The sequence below is a fragment of the Theropithecus gelada genome, chromosome 10 (assembly GCF_003255815.1).
Source record: "Theropithecus gelada isolate Dixy chromosome 10, Tgel_1.0, whole genome shotgun sequence".
Taxonomy (NCBI): Eukaryota; Metazoa; Chordata; class Mammalia; order Primates; family Cercopithecidae; genus Theropithecus; species Theropithecus gelada.
The window spans coordinates 64,541,194-64,562,140 of NC_037678.1; the positions used below are offsets into that span (position 1 = coordinate 64,541,194).

At 42.3% G+C, this 20,947-nt stretch overlaps 1 protein-coding gene across 2 annotated transcripts in view; it reads right to left on the reverse strand.

Moving 5' to 3' along the window:
- Nucleotides 1–8,708: 8,708 nt before the first annotated feature.
- The window catches only part of RPRD1B (regulation of nuclear pre-mRNA domain containing 1B), a 58,729-nt gene continuing 46,490 nt past the window's right edge, over nucleotides 8,709–20,947 (reverse strand). For both annotated transcript variants that reach the window (XM_025398322.1, XM_025398321.1), the window contains one exon: nucleotides 8,709–11,338. In XM_025398322.1, the coding sequence (XP_025254107.1) occupies nucleotides 11,189–11,338 (150 nt within the window). In that variant the 3' untranslated portion in view covers nucleotides 8,709–11,188. The remainder of the gene's footprint in view (nucleotides 11,339–20,947) is intronic.

Consider the following 20,947-nt stretch of genomic DNA (forward strand, 5'->3'; position numbering starts at 1 on the left):
TTTTTTTTTTTTTGAGATGGAATCTCCCTCTGTCGCCCAGGCTGGAGTGCAGTGGCTGGATCTCAGCTCACTGCAAGCTCCACCTCCCGGGTTCACGCTATTCTCCTGCCTCAGCCTCCCAAGTAGCTGGGACTATAGGCGCCCGCCTCCTCGCCCGGCTAGTTTTTTGTATTTTTTAGTAGAGACGGGGTTTCACCGTGTTAGCCAGGATGGTCTCAATCTCCTGACCTCATGATCTGCCCGTCTTGGCCTCCCAAAGTGCTGGGATTACAGGCTTGAGCCACCGTGGCCGGCCACATTGTACTTTCAAGTGATATAACGCTTCACAAATACTATAAGAACTTCACAAGAGTATAATTCCATTTATCCCCTTCTGACCTTTATGTTGCTGTTGTACATTTCACTATTTTTCCCAAATGTATTATTATTTTTGCTTAGTCAATTGTCTTTTAAAGAGATTTAAATCAGGTAAATATTATATACTTTCCTATGTAGTTATCATTTTCAGTGCACTTTGTGTAGATTCAGATCTCCATCTGGTATGATTTTTCTTCTGTCTGAAAAGACATTTCTTATTGTTCAAGTCCAGTGGTGATGAATTCTTTCAGTTTTTGTTGCTGTGATAGCCTTTATTTCACTTTCATTTTTGAAAGAAATTTTTGCTAAGTATAGAATTGTAGACCAATGTTGTTTTGTTTTGCTTTGCTTTGTTTCTTTCAGCACTTTAAAGATGTTATGGTATTTTTTCTGGCTTACGTAGTTTCTAAGAAGTCTGATGTCATTCTTATCTTTGTTCTTCTGTATATAATGCTTCTTTTTACCCAATTACCACTGGTTCAGCAATTCAACTATGATGGGTTTTAATGTGTGTAGTTTTCTCATGTTTATTCTTTTTGAGGTTTACTGAGCTTCTTGGATCTATGGCTTTATAATTTTCACCAAATTTCTTTGACATTTCTTCAAAAATGTTTTCTGTCTCTTTCCCTCTTTCCTCTCTTTTCAGTATGTATTTTTGATTGTCGGTACTGTCTTACAGGTTCCTCCAGTTAGTCTTTGTCCAGACTTTTCTCTCTGTGCTTTATTTTGAATGATTTCTATTTACATGTCTTTAATGTTATACTAATCTTTTCTTTTGCAATGTCCAATCTGCTGTTAATCTCATTGAGATTAATTTCAAATATTCTTCATCTCTAAGAATTTGCTTTGGATTTAAGTCATATACATCCCATGTCTTTCCTCATTATGTTCATGTTTTCCTTTATCTCCTTGAGTACTTGTAACATTAATAGCTATCTTAAGACTTTTGTCAGCTAATTCAATAATCTGTGTCATTCTGGGTCTACTAATTTATTTTTCTCCTAGCTCTGGGCCATAGTTTTCTACTTTTCTGCATGCCTGGTGACTTTTTGTTGGATGATAAACACAGTGAATTTTACATTGCTGAGTGCTAGGTTCTGTTGTATTTCTTTAAATAGGGTTAGGCTTTGTCCTGCCATGCAGTTAAGTTACCTGTGGATCTATTTAAGGTCTACTGTTAAGCTATTCTTTTATGGCAAGCTGTGAGCGGCTTTTACTCTAGGGATAATTTAGCCCTACTACAAAAGCATAATCTTTTTGAGGATTCTACCAATGCTGTCTGTATTACAAGGTCTCTCCCAATTCTAGTTAATGTAAACCTTAACTATTCCCAGACTTTTTTGAGTTCTGGGAATTATCTGGTCTATTGCTTTCTGTTTGTTCTTTCTGTTTGATCTCATGGTGTTTCATCCCACACATGTACTGATTGGAACTCTCTTAAGGGTCAGAGGATCCTCTGCAGAGCTCCTGAGCTCTGTCTCTGTTCAGATACTTCCTATTATTTTTCCCTGCAAGTTCCAGCCACCTCAGCCTTCCTGACTCACTTAAGGGTCAGGGGACCATCTACAGAGTTCCTGATCTCTGTTTCTGTTCAGAGACTTCCTGTTATTTTTCCCTGCAAGTTCAAGCCACCTTAGCCTTCCTGAACTCTAATTTCTGTCTCCTCAATTCAGTGATACGATGGATCTCTGGTTCCCTATCTTTGTGCTGCACACTGGAAGTGCCCTGAATAAGTAAGGTAGGCAATCATAGCCTTCTATCTGTTTTCCTTCTCTCAGGGATTTACAGTTCTGTAAATCTATTGTCCAATGCCTGAAACACTTGTTTTATATATTTTGTCTGCTTTTATAGTTGTTTATAGTAGAGGGAAATTCCCACAGAATTTAATCCTTCATAGGTAGGAATGAAAGTCTCTAACTTAGTTGTTTTCATTATTGATTTGTACTTCAGAATATCATTTAACTAATAGATGATGACTTTATTAAAGATTGGTAGAGACTTCTAAGAAAATTGTGTTTGGCTGGACATGGTGGTGCACACTCGTAGTCCCACCTACTCCGGAGTCTGAGGTGGGAGGATCACTTGAGCCCAGGAGTTCTGGGCTATGCTGTTTGGGTGCCTGCAATAAGTTTGGCTTTAATATGGCAAACTCTTGGGATTGGGGGACCATCAGGCTGACTAAGGAGGGGTAAACCAGCCCAGGTCAGAAATGGAGCAGGTCAAGACTCCCATGCTGATGAGTAGTGGAATTATACAAATTAACTCATAATGGATCAAAGACCTAAATGTAAGAGCTAAAAGTATAAATCCTAGGACTAAATCTTCATGATCTTGGATTTGGCAGTGTTTACTTAGATATGACCCCAAAACAGGCAAAAGAAAAAATAAATTGGAATTCATCAAAATTAAAACCTTATGTGTATCAAAGGACACTATCAAGAGAGTAAAAGGACAACACACAGGGTGGGAGAAAATATTTGAAAATCATGTATCTGATTAAGGGTTTAGTATCCAGAATATTTAAAGAATGTTTCCAACTCAACAACAGAAAAGGTAACTCAGCTCAACAATGGGCAGAGGACTTGAACAGACATTTCTCCAAAGACGATACACAAATGGCCAACAAGCCATTTGGCCATGTTGTTATGGCCAACATGACAAGATGCTCAACGTCATTAGAAAAATGCAAATCAAAACCACTTCACACCACTTCATGCTTATTAGGATGGCTATTGTTACGGCTTCAATTGTGTTTTCCTCCCCCACTCCACCCCCCCCAACAACCCGGCAAAAAGCAAAAAATATATTGGAGTCCTAACCCCCAGCATTTGTAAATGTGACCTTATTTGGAAATAGGGTCTTCGCAGACTTAATCAAGATGAGGTTATTAAGGTAGGCCTTAATCCAATGACTGGTGTCCTTAAAAGAAGGGAAATTTGGACACAGAAACTAGGGAAGATGGCCATTTAGGGAGACGGCGGCAGAGGTTATAGTTATGTTGCCACAAGCCAAGAAATGCTTGGAGCTACCAGGAACTGAAGAAGGCAAAAAAAAAAAAAAAAAAAAAAAATCCTCTTCTAGAGGCTTCAGGGGAAGCATGGCCCTGAAAACACCTTGATTCTGGATTTCTAGTTTCCAGAACTGTGAGACAATAAACTTCTGTTGTTTTAAACTACCCAGTTGGTGGGGTTTTTTTATGGAGCCCTCGGACACTAATACAGCTATAATTTTTAAATGAAAAATAACAAGTTTTGGCCAAGAGTAGTGGTTTTTTTTTGTTTGTTTGTTTTGTTTGTTTTTAAATTTTACTTGTCTACTTGGCTGGGCCATGGAGCTCAGACATTTGGTCAAATGTTATTCTGGATGTTTCTGTGAAGATGTTTTTGGGATGAGATTAACATTTAACTTGTTGGATCTAGAGTAAAGCAAATTATCTTCCCTAACCTGAGTGGGCCTCGGCCAATTAGCTGAAGGCTTTAATAGAACAAAGACTGACCTCCCCTCCCCCTAGGCAAGAAGGAATTTTGCCAGCAGATTTCCTTTGAACTGCAACTCTTCCCTAGGTCTCCAGCTGCCAGACTACCCCAACAGATTTGGGATTTGCCAAACCTCCACAATTGTGTGAGCCAATTCCTTAAAATAATTTTTTCCCTTTCTTGATGTATGTTTTTCTAGAGAACCCTGACTAATACAGTGAGGATGTGGAGAAACTGGAAGGCTCATACATCGTTGGTGGAAATGGAAAATGGTGCAGCCACTCTGGAAGACCATTTGGGGGTTCCTCAGTAAGCTAAACGTAGAATTACCATGCGACCCAGCAATGGCACTCTTAGGTGTATACCCAACAGAACTGAAAACAGGTGTTCAACCCAAAACTTGTAAGTGAATGTTTTCAGCAGCCCGATTGGCTGTTGCGAAGAGGTAGAAACAACCCAATTGTGCACCAACTAATGGATAAATAAACTGTGGCATATCCATACAATAGAATATTACTCAACCATAACAAGGAATGAAATTCTGATATATGCTACAACATAGATGAACCAAGCTTAAAAACATTATGCTAAATGAAAGCAGCCAGGCACAAAAGGTCATATATTGTGTGATTCCATTTATATTAAATATCCAAATAGGCAATTTCATAGGGATAGAAAGCAGGTTAGTAGTTGCCAGGGCCTGGGAGTAGGGGATAATAGGAGTAAGCTTAATGTGTACAGGGTTTCCTATTAGGGGGATGAGAATGTTCTGGAACTAGATCCTGGTGACAGTTGCACATTACAGATGTGCTAAATGCCACTAAATTGTACACTTTAAAATAGTAATTTATTTTTTGAGATGGAGTTTCGCTCTTGTCACCCAGGCTGGAGTGCAGGGGCGCAATCTTGGGTCACTCCATCTCCCATCTCCCAGGTTCAAGTGATTCTCCTGCCTCAGCCTCCCGAGTAGCTGGGATTATAGGCGTGCACCACCACATCTCGCTAAGTTTTGTATTTTTTTTATTAGAGATGGGGTTTCACCATGTTGGCCAGGCTGGTCTTGAACTCCTGACCTCAGGTGATCCACCTTCCTCGGCCTCCCAAAGTGCTGGGATTACAGGCATGAGCCATCGGGCCCGGCTAAAATAGTAAATTTATGTTATACGTATTTTACCACAATTTTGAAAAATATGTTCACGTATACATAGGATTATGAATTCACAATTTAATGAACAAACTGAGGTTGTGGAAATGAACTTTTTAAGTAACAAAAATGGAAAGGTGAACCAAGAATTAAAGGTCTTAGAATGAATCATATGTGTGTAACCAGCACAGTACACAAGCAGGATTGGGGAACTGCAATCGCAAAGCAACTTTGTCTCCTAATGTCCCTTGAAATCCAATTCGTGGTGCTCATGTATCCTCTAAATGTATTGTCTAACTCTCAAAGTCAAACCCAGGCCTCCATAACTTCTCTAGTCATTTTTATTTTAAAAAATTCCTGTAGTCACACTTAAAGTGCAAACAGTCTCATTTCAGAGATGCAAATGTGCAATCCCATTATAATCAAAATAGCCTATCATGTGAAGGTGACTCCTCTGGGTGTGCTGGGGGCAGGAGGCCAGCATCCGGGAAGTGAGGCCTCCCTTGTTTAAGGACAGAGCAGTGGGAGTGAAGAAGTAGCAAGAGACAGTCCTTACTTAAGGTGTGGTGGTGGTGACTGGGCGCTGCTGGACAAAAGTTTAACAGCTTCCTTCCCCCACAGGCTCCTCAGATGCTCCTTGCAGTGGTTCCTCTCCTCCCTTCCCCCAGTCTCCCATCCTCATCTCCCATCACCTGGGGTCTCTTGGGGTGAGGCTTTCTCCCTGGCTCTTTGCTCTCTACTCCTTCCTCAGCACTGCGAGTCTGAAGTTTGTCTCCTTGAAACCCCTAGCCTCTTGCCCAGGCTCTATCACCCCAGGATGCAGGCCAGTTCTACATGCCTGCTCTGCCCTGACAAACTCTAGGAGTGGAGACTGCACCCAGACTCTCCCTTTGTTCGTCATCAAACTTAGCCAGCACTGGCATCTCATCCTTTAGACTTTTCCAGGCAGGGGTCTGTTTAATCCATCAGATCAGGGATACATACTAAGCTCCGTGGAGGCCCTTTTCCCTAGCCTTGAGATGAAGTGTAGGTGGCACCCACTGCTCCCACCAGGGAGACGCCAAACATGCCAATGGCTCTTTTCAAATAATTCTCACCCCAAATCCTCTTCCTTTATCTTAACTCCTGACTCTTCACACCCTTAATGTGGGTGAGGGGGGTTGAGAATGACAGGTTTTTGACCGCTCTGTTGTAAATGCTGCAGATGGTCTAGCCATGTGGTCTCTATTACTCCTTCCAGCAAACATCTATTTTAATCTTGTTACATGTGTTTATAAATACCTGCATTCGTTATTTAACATAGTAACAGCCACCACTGAGTCCCTAATTTGTACCAAAGCACTAGGCCCTTTTTACAAACATCTCAGTTATTATCAAGTATGTTCGTAACTACTTTATCTATTTCATAACTAAGAATTTGTATAGATGGTATTTTAAAATCTATGGAGTACATTATTCAGGTACTGAGTTTAAGATTCTCTGTGGGAAGAAATATTCTGAAAACCTAGTCACAGGACTTCAGATCTGGAAAGGACTTCAGAGGTTATGTCATCAACCCCACTCATTTCCTGTAAGCAGCAGCTGAGGTCCCCAAGGGCTGAGTGACTTGCCCAAGGTCGTCACAGTGAGAGGAGATGAGAAGATATGAGTTATCACTCACCACAGCTGCCTCTTATTCACAAAAAATACTAGATAAATGGGTTCCTGCTAATTTTAATATTTATCAAACCAATGGTGGAAATGAAGTTTTAATGCAAAACAACTATTTCAGAGTCTAAACAAATGGAACACACTGGGATTTCAACACTACAGAAAGCTGTATGCATCCCAACCTACTGTACAGGAGAATAATGGATTCTTAATTGCATCTGTGCCTCAGAGCGGAAGCATGATTTTTAAATGGAAAATCCTACAGAGGTAGCAGTGAGAGATGAGCTTTAGCCAGATGAATTATTCCAGGAGAAAGTAAAAGAGGAAACCATGCTAGCAAATGGCTTTTTCTTAAAGATCCCAAATAAACCAAACACAAATTTTGTGCAGTGAACTACTGTGTTTACTCCCATCTTCCTGGTTGTGGCACTGTCTCCTGTGTCCTGATCTTTACAGACTATGGTCTCCAGGGTTTCCTATGTATACACAGCACAATGGTGATACTATTCATTTCTTTAACAAATAGTACTGCGCGCCCAGGATATGCTATCCAGAGTTCTCAGAGACTTTGGTCCCGTATGCTTCTTATGCAGCACAACAATCATATGCCTTTAGGGCTCGCAGCAAGCCTAGAAATAATTTAGTCCAATACTACATTTCACAGATAAGAAAGCTGAGGCTGGCTGTGGTGGCTCATGCCTGTAATCCCAGCACTTTGGGAGGTCAAGGCAGGGGGACTGCTTGAGCCCAAGAATTCGAGACAAGCCTAGACAACATAGGGAGACCTTATCTCTAAAAAAGAAAAGTCAAGAAAAGAAAACAATTGGCCAGGCGTGGTGGTAGATGCCTGTAGTCCTAGCTACTTGAGAGGCTGCGGTAGGAGGATAGCTTGAGCCGAGCAGATTGAGGCTGCAGTGAGTTAAGGCTGCACCACCATGGGCAAGAGTTAGATCTTGTCTCAAAAAGAAAAAAAAAAAAAAAAAGAAAAGAAAAGAAAAGAAAACTGAGGCCCAGAGAGGAAAATACCTTGCCCAGGAAAGTCACAGAGTTAATGGCTCTAATCCCAAAGGATAAGCATTTTGACAGATTCATGGACTCTCCGGTAGCTCTGTCTTCAGCTCTGAGACCTCAAAGTCATTTTGTAGCCTGAAGTGCTAATTAAACCAGAAGAATCATGGACTTACTATTTATAGCCAGAAGTGAAGAAATTAGGCCATGAAACCTGGGGACACAGAAGGAGATCTTGTCTCTTGAGGTTCACATATAACATCCAACTTTCATATTTTAAGACAGAACTTGGGTAATACAGTCTCAATTTTCCTAATACTGGACTTATTTGGGTTGCAGTCTTGAACCACACTTACTACAAAGGTTTTTGCACCATAAGACAAACAGATAAACCCATTTCTTCTGGCAGATGCTGCCATTACCCAGTGGACAGGTTTATGATCCTTTCAAACATATCGCTTGCTTCAAAAGGACCTAATTCAAACCATTTTTTGTTATTTTGAGAGCTTTAACCAGCAATACAGAGTCAATATGCTTTCACTCCATGTACCAGTGAAAAGGACAAAGGAGAGCTATGACTGTTTTTAGGAGACACACCACTTGGGTTTGCAATTATCTCATTTTTTGTCTTTTTCCTGTTCAGAGTGGCTTTCCCTGCACTGCCAAAATCAAATCGCTCTCAGGAGGCCTACTGGTGTGAACAAAGGCGCGAAAATCAAAGAACTTCCAAGTTTTAATCTGTCAGAGATTGGCTGTGAAGTACGGGGGAAGAGTCATTGAACCTCTCTCCACCAGTTCCCACTTCTGTACAACAGGGGTAAAACTATGGCGGCACCTCTCATGGGTACTGTGTGGATTGCCTAATTAAAGCTAATTAAGCCCCTGGAAAGAACCAGAAAATACTATGTAAGTGCTGAGTATTTATGTGCCACTAACAGACACAAAAACTCCCAAGGGACAATATTCTGTGCAGACAGCACATTCTCTATTGGTGATTACTAATCAACCACTGCTTACAAAGAAAGGCACTGTTTTCAGTAACAGGGTAGGTTTAAAAAAAAAATCACACAATGTTGTTCAACAACACCATCTTTATTCAAAAATATATATCTATGAGACATTTCAGAATATACTGCTGCCGCCAATGACAGCCTATACTTCTAAATAGTCCTAAATTAATATACAAATTTTAGCTTTGAAAATATTCTTTAAGAAAAACAAACAAACAAAAACAAGGGAAGATTGAAGACTTTCTGAGGAATATGACCTAAAGGAAAGGTCCTTTGAGGCCTACAGATGCCCTAAGAAAGAAAAAACACAAAAACAAAAACCACCCACCCCACCCACCAAGTCACCTCATACATACAAGGAGGAAGGTTCATTTAAATTAAACAAATGAAGTAAGCACACTTTGGGAGGATGTGGACAGCAGAATTAAGATTTAAAAAACCAAAGCATTTCATCAAAACAAAAAACTAACTTCCTCACAGGAAGTTCACTAGTAACAGGTATTAAGAGGCCAACACATTCATTTACATAATTGCTAGTTTCATTTCTTACTTTTGCTGTAATAATTATGCACCAATTGCTGGTCAGAGACTCAGTTGGATAAAACAGAGCAGTGGGCTAAATCCATTCTGTTACATTTTCATCTAGCTGATCAGAGCAAATATCTATGATCCTCTTTCGGCTGGATTGTGGCTGGTCAGATCTCACTTCCTTGGTGAAAGCATAGAGTGTCCAAGATGGGCCTGCTCCGAAACACGCTCATCTAGAAAGCAGCACACCACAGGGGGCGGGGGAGAGGTTGGGGAGTGCAGCAGCAGCAAAGATTACAATTGATCTTGCAATTTTAGTGATGTCACCTATGGCCTCTGGAAGAAAAACCTTATAGACTCATTAATTTAACAGTGACAGAACAACGGCAGTGTCAATAAGCAAACAACACACAGTCTGAATTCAAATTGGAATAACAGCTCAAACACTACTAGGTTCTACACAGAGTTAAACTGAGTATCTGCTACGACTTTTCATTGTTCTCACTTCATGACAAGCATGAGAGCTTCTGGAAGGGAAGCCCGTTACGCTTTATAAACATAGATTATGTTTCAATGTGTTTAACATGTAAAATTACATGTAATTTTTGGTGATCCTGGAGATAGCAACACAAATTAATGGAGATTACAAAGCCCCCTCCACGGAATTCCTTTTTATATAGTTTGGGTTTCAGCCTCTGGTCTATAACTCCTATTACACTACTGGGGCAAATCGCTTTCTGCCCTTTCCAATGTCAAAAATAAGCCTGCCAAATTAAAATGATTTATAATTGGCAGGCTGAACCTTTACTATAAGCAAGATAAAAATCGTCTCTAACTACATTATATAGTCATAATGTCAGCTGACATGATAATAGAATTAAAACCCCCAATTAATATACCCAACTCCCTGCTTCCACTGCCCGAGCTATTCAATAACATCTGATGCAAGTACTCCCCATCGTGTGGGGACAAGGACCTGTGCAGTGGTGTGACCTGACAGACGGACCTGCTCAGCGTCCTATTTGCAGTGATACTCGAGTTTAGTCACCATACTGTGGACATGCACCCAGACAGTGGATTAAACGTTAGTGTGTACCCTACTCCCAGAAGAAAGGGTCCAAGTAACACCCACACAGAGCCCAAATGCAGCACACCTGTGTGTGGGGCCTTCATCTTTTGGAGCCCACCAATGTCTGCCACCCCTAACAACTGCCTTCGCACCCACCAGGGATCAAGGCATCCTGTTTTTCAGAACGTGCTCCGACAGTGGAGCAGTGCGGTGTGGGAAGGTTGTATCCAGGAACTTGAAGCAAATAAATTACTTTTAATTCATGCTTGTGTTCCCTGTTACTCTGTCTCTGAACTGTGCCTTTATGCTCCAGATTAGCTTTGAATCTTATTGCTAGATTCTCCAATCTGTTTACAAAATAAATGCACCTAATCTTTGTGCATCACTAGCAGAAGTAATGGAAAGGGAGGATCAGAGATTTGGCAAACTCTTTATGGCAATGCTACGACAGCTGTGCCTCCAACCTTTTGGGGCAGATGTAGCTGGGAGAGCCAACATCTCCAGGACAAGTGCCTTAGTGGAAGCCCACACCGAACCTGAACAAGCCCAGCTCAGAAAGGAGAAGCTGCTTTCATGACAAAATGCTGTCATGAGGGACAAGATTCTTTTGAAAGCTTCCAGAAGTACGCATGATCTTCATAACTTCTTAGGTATAAGGAGAGAGTTAAGAATGGAAAACCAACAGGGGCGCATGAAAATATGAAGTGGGAGAAAAAGTCTGTAGTCTTTGCAAATATGAATATAAACCAGATTCCAGTCGCCACTGTTCTGAACTGTGCTCAAAATGAGAGGCTGAAGAGGAGAATCAGAGTCTGAGGTTCTTTCTTGAGGCTGGGGGGCTGGGCGGAAGAAGGGACAGAACCAGGGGCTAGAAGGTTATTTCCAACCATGACTTGACCTCTTCTTTCTGCTGGTACAAACAGAAATCTGGGACATGACACCCATCCTAGTCAGTTGAAAAGAGGTCCCCAGCAGAGGGCAGGGGGGCTAAGCCCCCTGTGACGTTGGGCAGCAGTGAGAGGTCTGGCAAGCTCTGAATATGGGATTTCAGTTCCTTGCGGACCTGGGTTACTCGCGCAAGCTTCTGTTTGTATTCCTAAGGAGACAAAGAGAAGACAATACCGTTAAGTCTGTGCGTGCCGAGGGCCTGGGTGCTGCTGGAGCTGGGGCAGTTACTCTCATCCTCATGTTCTTCCTTGTCCCAACCAGCCTGCCCACCCTGCTCAGCTATATCACAAAGCTAGGGCTTCAAATGCTCAAAAGGCAAAACTTTCTATCAAAAAAGGAACGTAGAGTACAATATTGGCAACAGTGAATTAAATGGTATTCAACTTAGGGTTGAGATTTGGAAGTAAAAAGAAGTGACACTTAGTATTTGCATTCTTTTTGTCCATTCTCAAAAGTTTCAAAATGCCTTATACAATAAAATACAGACACCTGAGCCTCACAGTTTCTTTGCGGACTCCACCTAGACACGGCTAGAAAAAACACAGTGAAGTTACACTTTCTATGTCAAAGGTTGGAGATTAACCTAAATTTATCATGTTTTGCAAACAAACACTATAGAAGCTCAAAATACCCCACTGCTACTCCCTGTGACCAGGGCCTCCTCATTCCATGACTGAGTCACTGCAGTAAATCCCTGGTGAGGCCTCCTGACCCCTAGGGCTCCTAAAATGCCATCAGACTTCTCTCCCGAAAGCCCAGCTTTCATGAAACCACTCCCTTGAGAAAGTGAGGCACGGCACCCACTAGCTCTGTGATCTGGTCCTTCAGAGCAGAGCTCAAGGTCTTGCAAAATCAGCCCCTGCCAAGGTGTTTCTCACAACCTCCTAACCCTCTTTGTGTGGACCATTTTTTCAGGACTCCCTGCGAGCCTGGAGGGGGTCTCTCTCTTCTCCTAGCCCTAGGAAAGCCTGGCCTCCACTCCTCTGCTCCTCGGACTATCTGGACTCCACCTCTCTAGGAAAATCCTTGCTCTGCATCCAGGAAACGACTCCCCATCTCCTCCTGCTCCGGAGCTCCCCCTCACACAGGGAGTGTACCTGAGCCCCTAGCAAGCTGCTCTATGCTCTCTCCACACATGAGAGACTTCTACGATCCTCTAGAATACGAATCCCCTAATGACAGGAATGGGGCATTTTTTTTCTCTTTCCTCAGCTCCCAGAAAAAGGTACTCTTGATACATCTGCCAAGATATACAGAAAACAACCCTAGGCCATGTGAAGTCTGGGGCTGTTGGCCCCCTTGGGCTTATTTTTTGTCCTCTTGGTGTCTCTGCAAGGGTAAATAGGTCCCTAAGGCTGGGCCCTTGCTGACTTAGGAAGCCCTTCCTGCAGGAATATAACAAGAAGCACTGGGCTGAGAGGCAGAGACCTAGATTTAGTCCTGGTTCTACCTCTAACCTGCTGTGTGACCGTGGATGTGTTCCCTTTTTCCATATCTGAAAAGTGAGGGAACTGGACCATAACACTTCTTTTCAACTTCTAAATTCCTTGATACCAGATCCCTCATGCACACCTGAAGAGGCAGAAAGTAGAAGCTAAAGAATGGGAAGAATAATGAGGCAGGAAAAAGGTCAAATGAAGAACACTTAGTTCAAGTTGTAAAGACCAAAGTCCAAGCAAGGAGTGAGAGGAGGGAACCAGGCATATCCTCTCCCCATTACTGCAGGCAATCGGTCTCCCATCCACAATGACAGCTCCTCACGCAGTCCACAAAGGAACAGAAAACGGTAGAGAGTGAGCTCTCCTAGCAGCCCATTTCTTTCCTTTGTAAACTTACTACAACTAAAATTAAACAATGACTTAAGTAAATGATTAGCAATGACTCCCACATTTAACTAGTAAGCTCCTGGAGGCCAGGACGAGACCCATCTGCTTCCCCCAGCATCCACCAGGCTCTGCAGTGTCCAGCAAACAGTAGGCATCCAGCACATGTGCCGAATGAATGAGCCATATCTAAAACATAACATCAGGCATAAGCATGCCACATGAAGTAACTCCTGAGACTAAGACTTCGGTTAACAGTTACCTTTCACGCTCTTGAAGTTGAAAACTATTTTCAGATTTGAGGATCTGAACCCCCTTTCTCCCACAAGTACTCTTCTTCTTTGGCTGTTTATACTTCAAGGGAAATTAATATATAGGATGAAGGTGACTAATTCTCTATTTCTGGACATGGATTCATCTAATAAACTTCTCCTGAACTGAAGGTACAAAAAGGGTAAAATGGCAAAACAACTACACAACAGGGACTTCCTGCCCCCACCTGAATTCTCTGACCAAAGCTGACAAATCAAAGCCACCTCGACTCAGAGCCAACCACTCTTGGCAACTAGGGAGCCCTTCAGTTGAACAGAGTCTCTCAAGAACAGTTTGAAAACCACCGAGTCTCTAGAAGCTGAGCTGGGATCAGAATCCAAGACTCCTTACTCTTGAGTTATCATCAGACCAACCTGGCAAGTTCACTGAAGCTAAAATGGAAGGCACTTTGATCTAATTAGACACCACCTTAAGTTCAACTAACTTTCTCCTAGGGAATTTCTTTAAAAATCCCAGTTGTGGCCAGACGCGGTGGCTCACACCTGTAATCCCAACACTTTGGGAGGCCGAGGCGGGCAAGATCTCCTGAGGTCAGGAGTTCAAGACCAGCCTGGCCAATATGGCGAAACTTCGTCTCTACTAAAAACTACAAAAGTTAGCTGGGTGGGGTGGCGGGTGCCTGTTAATCCCAGCTACTCAGGAGGCTGAGGCAGAAGAAATTGCTTGAACCTGGGAGGCAGAGGTTGCAGTGAGCTAAGATTGCGCCATTGCACTCCAGCCTGGGCAACAGCGAGACTCCGTGTCAAAAAAAAAACAAAACAAACAAAACAAACCCCAAAAAACGCTTTTCTGTTTGGAAGGGGGTATAGGGTGGGGTACAGGGGATTCCTATGTATCATGCTTAGGCTGATATTATATTCCGGACATTACCGAAGAAACTCATTTAACTAAAAAGAAATGTGTTCCAGTCTTCAGGCCACTCTGGAAGTGGACGGATCCTGCCCAGAGCTCTACATGCCACTGGGTGACTCTTCTCGTAGGGACGCCTATTGTAAGAGCAGGCGTAGGAGGAAGGAATCACTAGAGAAAAGCAAGAGTGACAGTGAGACTGTCACTGAAAAGGATTAATAAACATCAAGGCTGGCCCGGGCACGGTGGCTCATGCCTTTAATCCCAGTGCTTTTAGAGGCTGAGGCAGAAGGACTGCTTGAGGCCAGGAGTTCAAGACCAGCCAGGGAAATACAGTGAGACCCTGTCTCCACAAAAAAATAAAAAACACAAAACACTGAGGCTGGTACAAAGAAAAGATCTGTAGGCTAAGAGGTTTAAATGTATCGGCAAGGACAACTGGGTATATACTCGGAATAACCAAATACAGGTAGCAATTGCCTTTTAAACTGTTAAAACATGTACCTGTTTAACTGGGACAGTCAAATGACCCAGATTAATTTCCTGAAGAGAGGCAAGCAGGCTGGAATTCATGACAAGCTCTCATTAGGTTACACTAAGGCTATAGTAATTTTTATAGTCCACTAAACAGACTCAAGTAGTAACACTGTGATTTCCCACTCCCCACCCCTGCTTTTACAAACAGATTCAGGCTTTCCAAACAAAGTCATCTGCAAACCTTGCCATGGACCAACAAAAGAAATTAACAGTGACTCCGGGCTAGACAAGGTGGTTCACGCCTGTAATCCCAATACTTTGGGAGGCTGAGGCAGGTGGATCACTTGTGCCCAGGAGTCCAAGACCTGCCTGGGTAACATGGCAAAATCCCATCTCTACAAAAAATGCTAAATTAGCCAAGCGTGGTGGCACACGCTTATAAGTTCCAGCTACTCCGGAGGCTGAGGTGGGAAGATTGCTTGAGTCCAGGAGGCGGAGACTGCAGTGAGCCAAAGGAGTGATGCCAAACAAAACTCCCCTAAACACAACTCCAGCCTTCACCTGCCTCTGAATTCTCCGGTTCTTAAGCTCTCTCAGTTGGGTCTTGCAGATCCTCACTAGCTGCCTTTTCAGGTTATTCTCTTTGGGTCTCGAGAGATGAAGGAGAAAGGTCTCAGAAAAATCCAAGAATCTCGTGTCTCAATTTACCAGCTTGCCTTCTCACACAAGTGCAGTTCACGAGCTCTGCTGCCAGAGGGCTCCTCAGCTACTCCTGCTCTCAGAAGAAATCCGGGCCTCTTTTCCACATCCCACAAAAACCAACTCCAACGTGACGAAACCCACTCAGATTCTTCTACCTCGTCTAAGTGTGCTGCACCCATGATCTCTTTAGTACACCAAGTACCACTCAGGGAGAAAAATGATGTGCCCAGGTGGTCACGTGCTTCTTGTTTCAGATACTTTACTCTTGTATGTAACACAGGACTAAGCCTTTCATCCAACACCCACGCTCCTTGCCTAGAACTGGAATTCAAGAGCTCCAGTCCTGTGCCATTTACAGCTGCAGGATGACCCTACTGTAGCGTTCTTGCCCATCAGTCTCCTCTCCCGACCAGCGCACTCTTCTCAACCACAGCGCACAAGGCTCTCTCCAGTACTCTCATCTTCAGAGGGTGCCTTTCCTCCATGACCAATCTTATGCAAGAGAAGACAAGGCAAGCCCAGGCAGTCTCGTTGCTATTCCTCTCCAGTGCATGCATTATTTATACTGAGAGGTGGGGGACTGAGGTGGGACTTCCATTCAGCGGCAAGTATCTACTGTGGCAACCTTGCTCCAGCCCAGAAGAGCCGTGGGGTGGTGGGGGGCCCTGAATAGGGAAGAATCATATCTGACTTGCTGCAGCAAACCTGTGTCTGGATCCTCAAGAAGGGGAGGTGGAGAAGGTGGCAGGCACCTTCGAGAAACTGCCTGGGTTTATTTGACTGTCGAGAAATGTTTACAATGTAGAGGGTAAGGCCCAATGTGTAGTTCTGAGATAAAGCCTAGGATTTACGCTCCTGGCAAAGCTTTGGAATCTTGCTGCGCAGACTCTCTAAACTTGCAGGAGAAAACGTGTCTATAACATTTCCCTGCTTCCTGTGGATCCAGCTGACACCATGAACTCCACCCATCACGGAGCACCCAGACAATCTGCTGAAGGGAGCAGGGCTTACACATTCTTTGCCTTTTTTGGTTAGAGAAGCCAGACCTGACACACTGCAGATGAGCTCGGGGATAAGAGGGCTAGAAATGACAGGGGCTGGCATTGTAATGCCCTTTCCACAGGAATTTCATTTTCAAAACAAAACTATAAGCATGTGTTCCTCTGGCAACACATGTAAGAAACAATGATCAAAATGTAAACATTATTAAACCTATTTTCTTTCTTGCTAAGAAGTACTTACATAAGAAAAAAATATGTAAGAAATAACGCCATGGGCAGGGGCTTGACTTGGTAAGACAAGATTTCCAGTAGAAGACTCCTGGAAATCTCCATCATCTTGCCCTGTTGTGCTACAGGACATATGGTATATCAAAATTACCCACTGCTTAGCTACCCCCAATTAAGAGTCATAAAGGGTTATTGAAGCAGTTTACGAAAGCCCCAGTTTTAAAGGTGACCTGCCACACTGAATTTAAGTCAAAGGACTGTTTCATAGTATGGAGGTTGAGAGAGCCAAGTCCAAACGGGAAGCTGACCCACACCCCACCAATATTTAACACACCCGCCAAGCCCCCTCATCCTGCCAGGAGGCTTACCCCTTGCTACTAAGGCCACAGGACCTACACTTGAAAAGCACAGCCTCTTAAACCACAATTTCATTCACTCATTATGCTTTTGGAAAATACAATATATTAATATTTGGATTGAAAATAAGAGTGCCACTTTTACATTTTCTTCAAAGATCCAATGCGGGAACAAAAACCCACCACTGACCTGCACCTCTCCCCAGCCAGCTCCACGCTCCCATATGACCTAGTGGCAGCTGTGACATTTCGAAATGATACATTCTAGGGCGTCACAGCACAGTGGGAGCTGCTGAGTAAGACGCTGGGGAAGATACAAGTAAGAGAAGAAACTGTGGCTCCAATCCCAAAACTTGGGGCCTCTCAGCTCCACCATCAAAACCCATAATAAAGGTACACACAAAGTATTTCCCAAAAGGAAAAACGACAAAATGGCTGTAACTGGAGGAATGTTCTTGGAGCAGTCCAGCCATCCACAGGAAAAGCCAAATGGGAGCGAGCTTCTTAAACCTGAAATTGCACCAGAAAGCATTTTCAGGGCGCTGCTTTCTCCCCAGAGGCTCCTCTACACAAAAGGTGATAAGGGAGCTTCTACTGCCACCACAAAACCCCGATCGCACAGGGACATGCAGCACCAAGGGGAGAATGAAAAGTCAGTGTCTACACTAATTAAAAAAAAAAAAAAAAAAAAACTAAAAAAGGAAAATACATTTTAGGATTGGACAATTTTCGAACCTTAATATAATCATAAAGCTAAATATTTTCAATTTAACAGATGCTCATAAAATGCTTCAAAAAGATACGGATTAATAAATGGGCCTAGATCCTTCACAAATCCTTACATTTATGGAATGGGGTCCCTCATTACATAAAACTAGCAAAACTGAAATACTAAAGTATAAGAGAAACCATTTAGTTCTTTTAAAAGTAAACCATCAAAAATGTATGCTTTACACAAGTAACAAAGACTCCACAAACTAGCTTCTTTAAGGACTATTTTAATGGAAAGCCAGGTTATTGATTTTTGTGCAGACAAACATCAAAGGGATAGACAAAGGTTTCTCATTTTAAGCCAAATACTGGTAGAGTCAGGCATTCCTGGAGGACAGCTGAGAAACAAAGGGTAGAAAGGAAAAACACAAACACACAAAAATTTTTTTTTGTACTTGTGTATTTGGTTGTATCACATACAATTCTTTTAAGCAATGTTTATTGTAATTTTAAGTGCTGGCAGGTCTGCCCAGGGTAAGACAGTCTGTAGGTTACTGTACTACATTGGAATACAGCTCTCTCTATAAGCAACAACAACAACAAAAAACTCAATTCCTTTCCATTAGCAAACAAACAAGAAGGTTATGTTTCCTAGCACCTCCAAATCACTGGGAGTATGTCATATCTCTTCTACTGGAGGGAGATGGCTGTGGCAGAAGTCAGAAAATACAAGTTCAACCTCTACGCACACACAACTAGAAAACCTAGAAGTCATGGATAAGTTCCTAGAAACACAGAATCTCCCGAGATTGAACCAGGAAAAAAATTGAAACCCTGGACAGACCTATAACGAGTTCCAAAATTGAATCAGTAATTTAAAAACCTACCAACCAAAAAAGGCCGTGAACCAGATGGATTCACAGCCAAAATCCACCAGACATTAAAGAAGAGCTGGTACCAATCGTACTACTGAAAGTATTCCCAAAAAATCAAGGAGGGAGTCCTCCCTAACTCATTCTATGAAGCCAGCATCATTCTGATACCAAAACCTGGCAAAGACACAATGAAGAAAGAAAACTTCAGGCCAATATCCCCGATGAACACAGATGTAAAAATAAATGAAATACTAGCAAACCAAATCCAGCAGCACATCAAAAAGCTAATCCACCATGATCAAGTAGGCTTCATTCCTTGAATCAAGGTTGGTTCCGCATATGCAAATCAACAAATGTGATCCATCACATAAACAGAACTAAAAACAAAAACCGCATCATCATTTCAAATTTCAATAGCTGCAAAAAAGGCTTTCGATATAATTCAACATCCCTTCACGTTAACAGCCCTCAACAAACCAGGCATTGAATGATCATACCTCAAAATAATAAGAGCCATCTATGATAAACCCATAGCAAACACCATACTCAACAGGCAAAAGCTGGAAGCATTTCCCTTGAGAACCAGAATAAGACAAGGATGCCCACTCTTGCCACTCCCGTTCAACTAGTACTGGAAGTCCTAGCCAGAGCAATCAAGCAAGAGAAAGAAATAAAAAGCATCCAAATAGGAAGAGAGGAGGTCAAACTCTCTCTCATTGCAGGCTATATTATGATTCCATAGCTAGAAAACCCCATAATATCTGCCCAAAGGCTCCGAGTTCTGATAACGTCAGCAAAGCTTCAGGATACAAAATCAATATAAAAAACCAGTAGCATTTCTATACACCAACAATGTCCAAGCTGACAGCCCAATCAAGAACACAATTTCATTCACAACAGCCACAAAAAGAATAAAATACAACTAATCAGGGAGGTGAAAAATCTCTACAACAAGAAATTACAAAACACTATTCAAAGAAGTCAGAGACAACATAAACAAATGGAGGAACATTCTATGCTCATGGATAGGAAAAATCAGTATTGTTAAAACGGCCATACTACCCAAAGCAAAGTACAGATTCAATGCTATTCCTATCAAACTACCAATGACATTCTTCGCAGAATTAGGAAAAAAAAAAATTCTTGCATGCACAGCATCTACTAACAAAAGTAAAAACAAAACAAAGATAAAACAATATTCCAAAACTGACCTTGACCCAATAAAAAGCCCAAATAGCCAAAGCAATCCTAAGCAAAAAGAACAAAGCCCAGGACATCATATTACCCAACTTCAAATTATACTGTAAGGTTACAGTAACTAAAACAGCATGGAAATGGTACAAAAACAGATTCAAAGACCAATGGAACAAGGTAGAGAACTCAGAAATAAAGTTGTACACCAGCCAGGTGCAGTGGCTCATGCCTGTAATCCCAGCACTTTGGGAGGCCGAGGCAGGCAGAGCACCTGAGGTCAGGAGTTCAAGACCAGCCTGGTCAACATGGGAGAAACCCCATCTCTACTAAAAATACAAAATAAGCCAGGCGTGGTGACGTGTGCCTGTAATCCCAGCTACCCAGGAGGCTGAGGCAGGAGAACTGCTCAAACCTGGTAGGCGGAGGTTGCAGCAAGCCGAGATCACTCCACTGCACTCTAGCCCGGTGGACAAAGCGAGACCAAAGTCTCAAAAAAAAAAAAAAAAAAGAAATAAAGCTGTACACCTACAAGCATCTGATCTTTGACAAAGCTGATGATAACAAGCAATGGGGAAAGTATTTCCTATTCAATAAATGGTACTGGGATAGCTGGCTATCCATATGCAGAAAATGCAGAAGATTAAAACTGGACCCATTTCTTTTACCATATATAAAAACCAACTCAAAGTGGATTACAGATTTAACGTAAAACCTCCAACTACAAAGACCCTAGGAGAAAACCTAGGAAATACCATGCTGGAAATTGGCCCTGGCAAAGACTCCCAAAGTAATTGCAACAAAAAAAAATTGACAAGTAGAATCTAATTAAACTAAAGAGCTTCTGCACAGCAAAAGAAACTATCAACAGAGCAAAAAGACAACTTACAGAATGGGAGAAAATATTTGCAAACTATGCCACCATCAAAGGCCTAATATCCACAATCTGTGAGGAACTTAAACAAGTCAATGAGCAAGTAACAAAAAACTCCATTAAAAATAGGCAAAGGACATGAACTGACACTTTTCAAAAGAAGACTACATGCAGCCAACAAGCATATTAAAAAAGCTCAATATCACTAATAATTAGATAAATGCAAATCAAAACCACAATGAGATACCATCTCATACCAATCAGAATGGCCATTAAAAAGTCAAGAAATAACAGATGCTGGGGAGGTTGTGAGGAAAAAGCAACACTTATAAAGGAC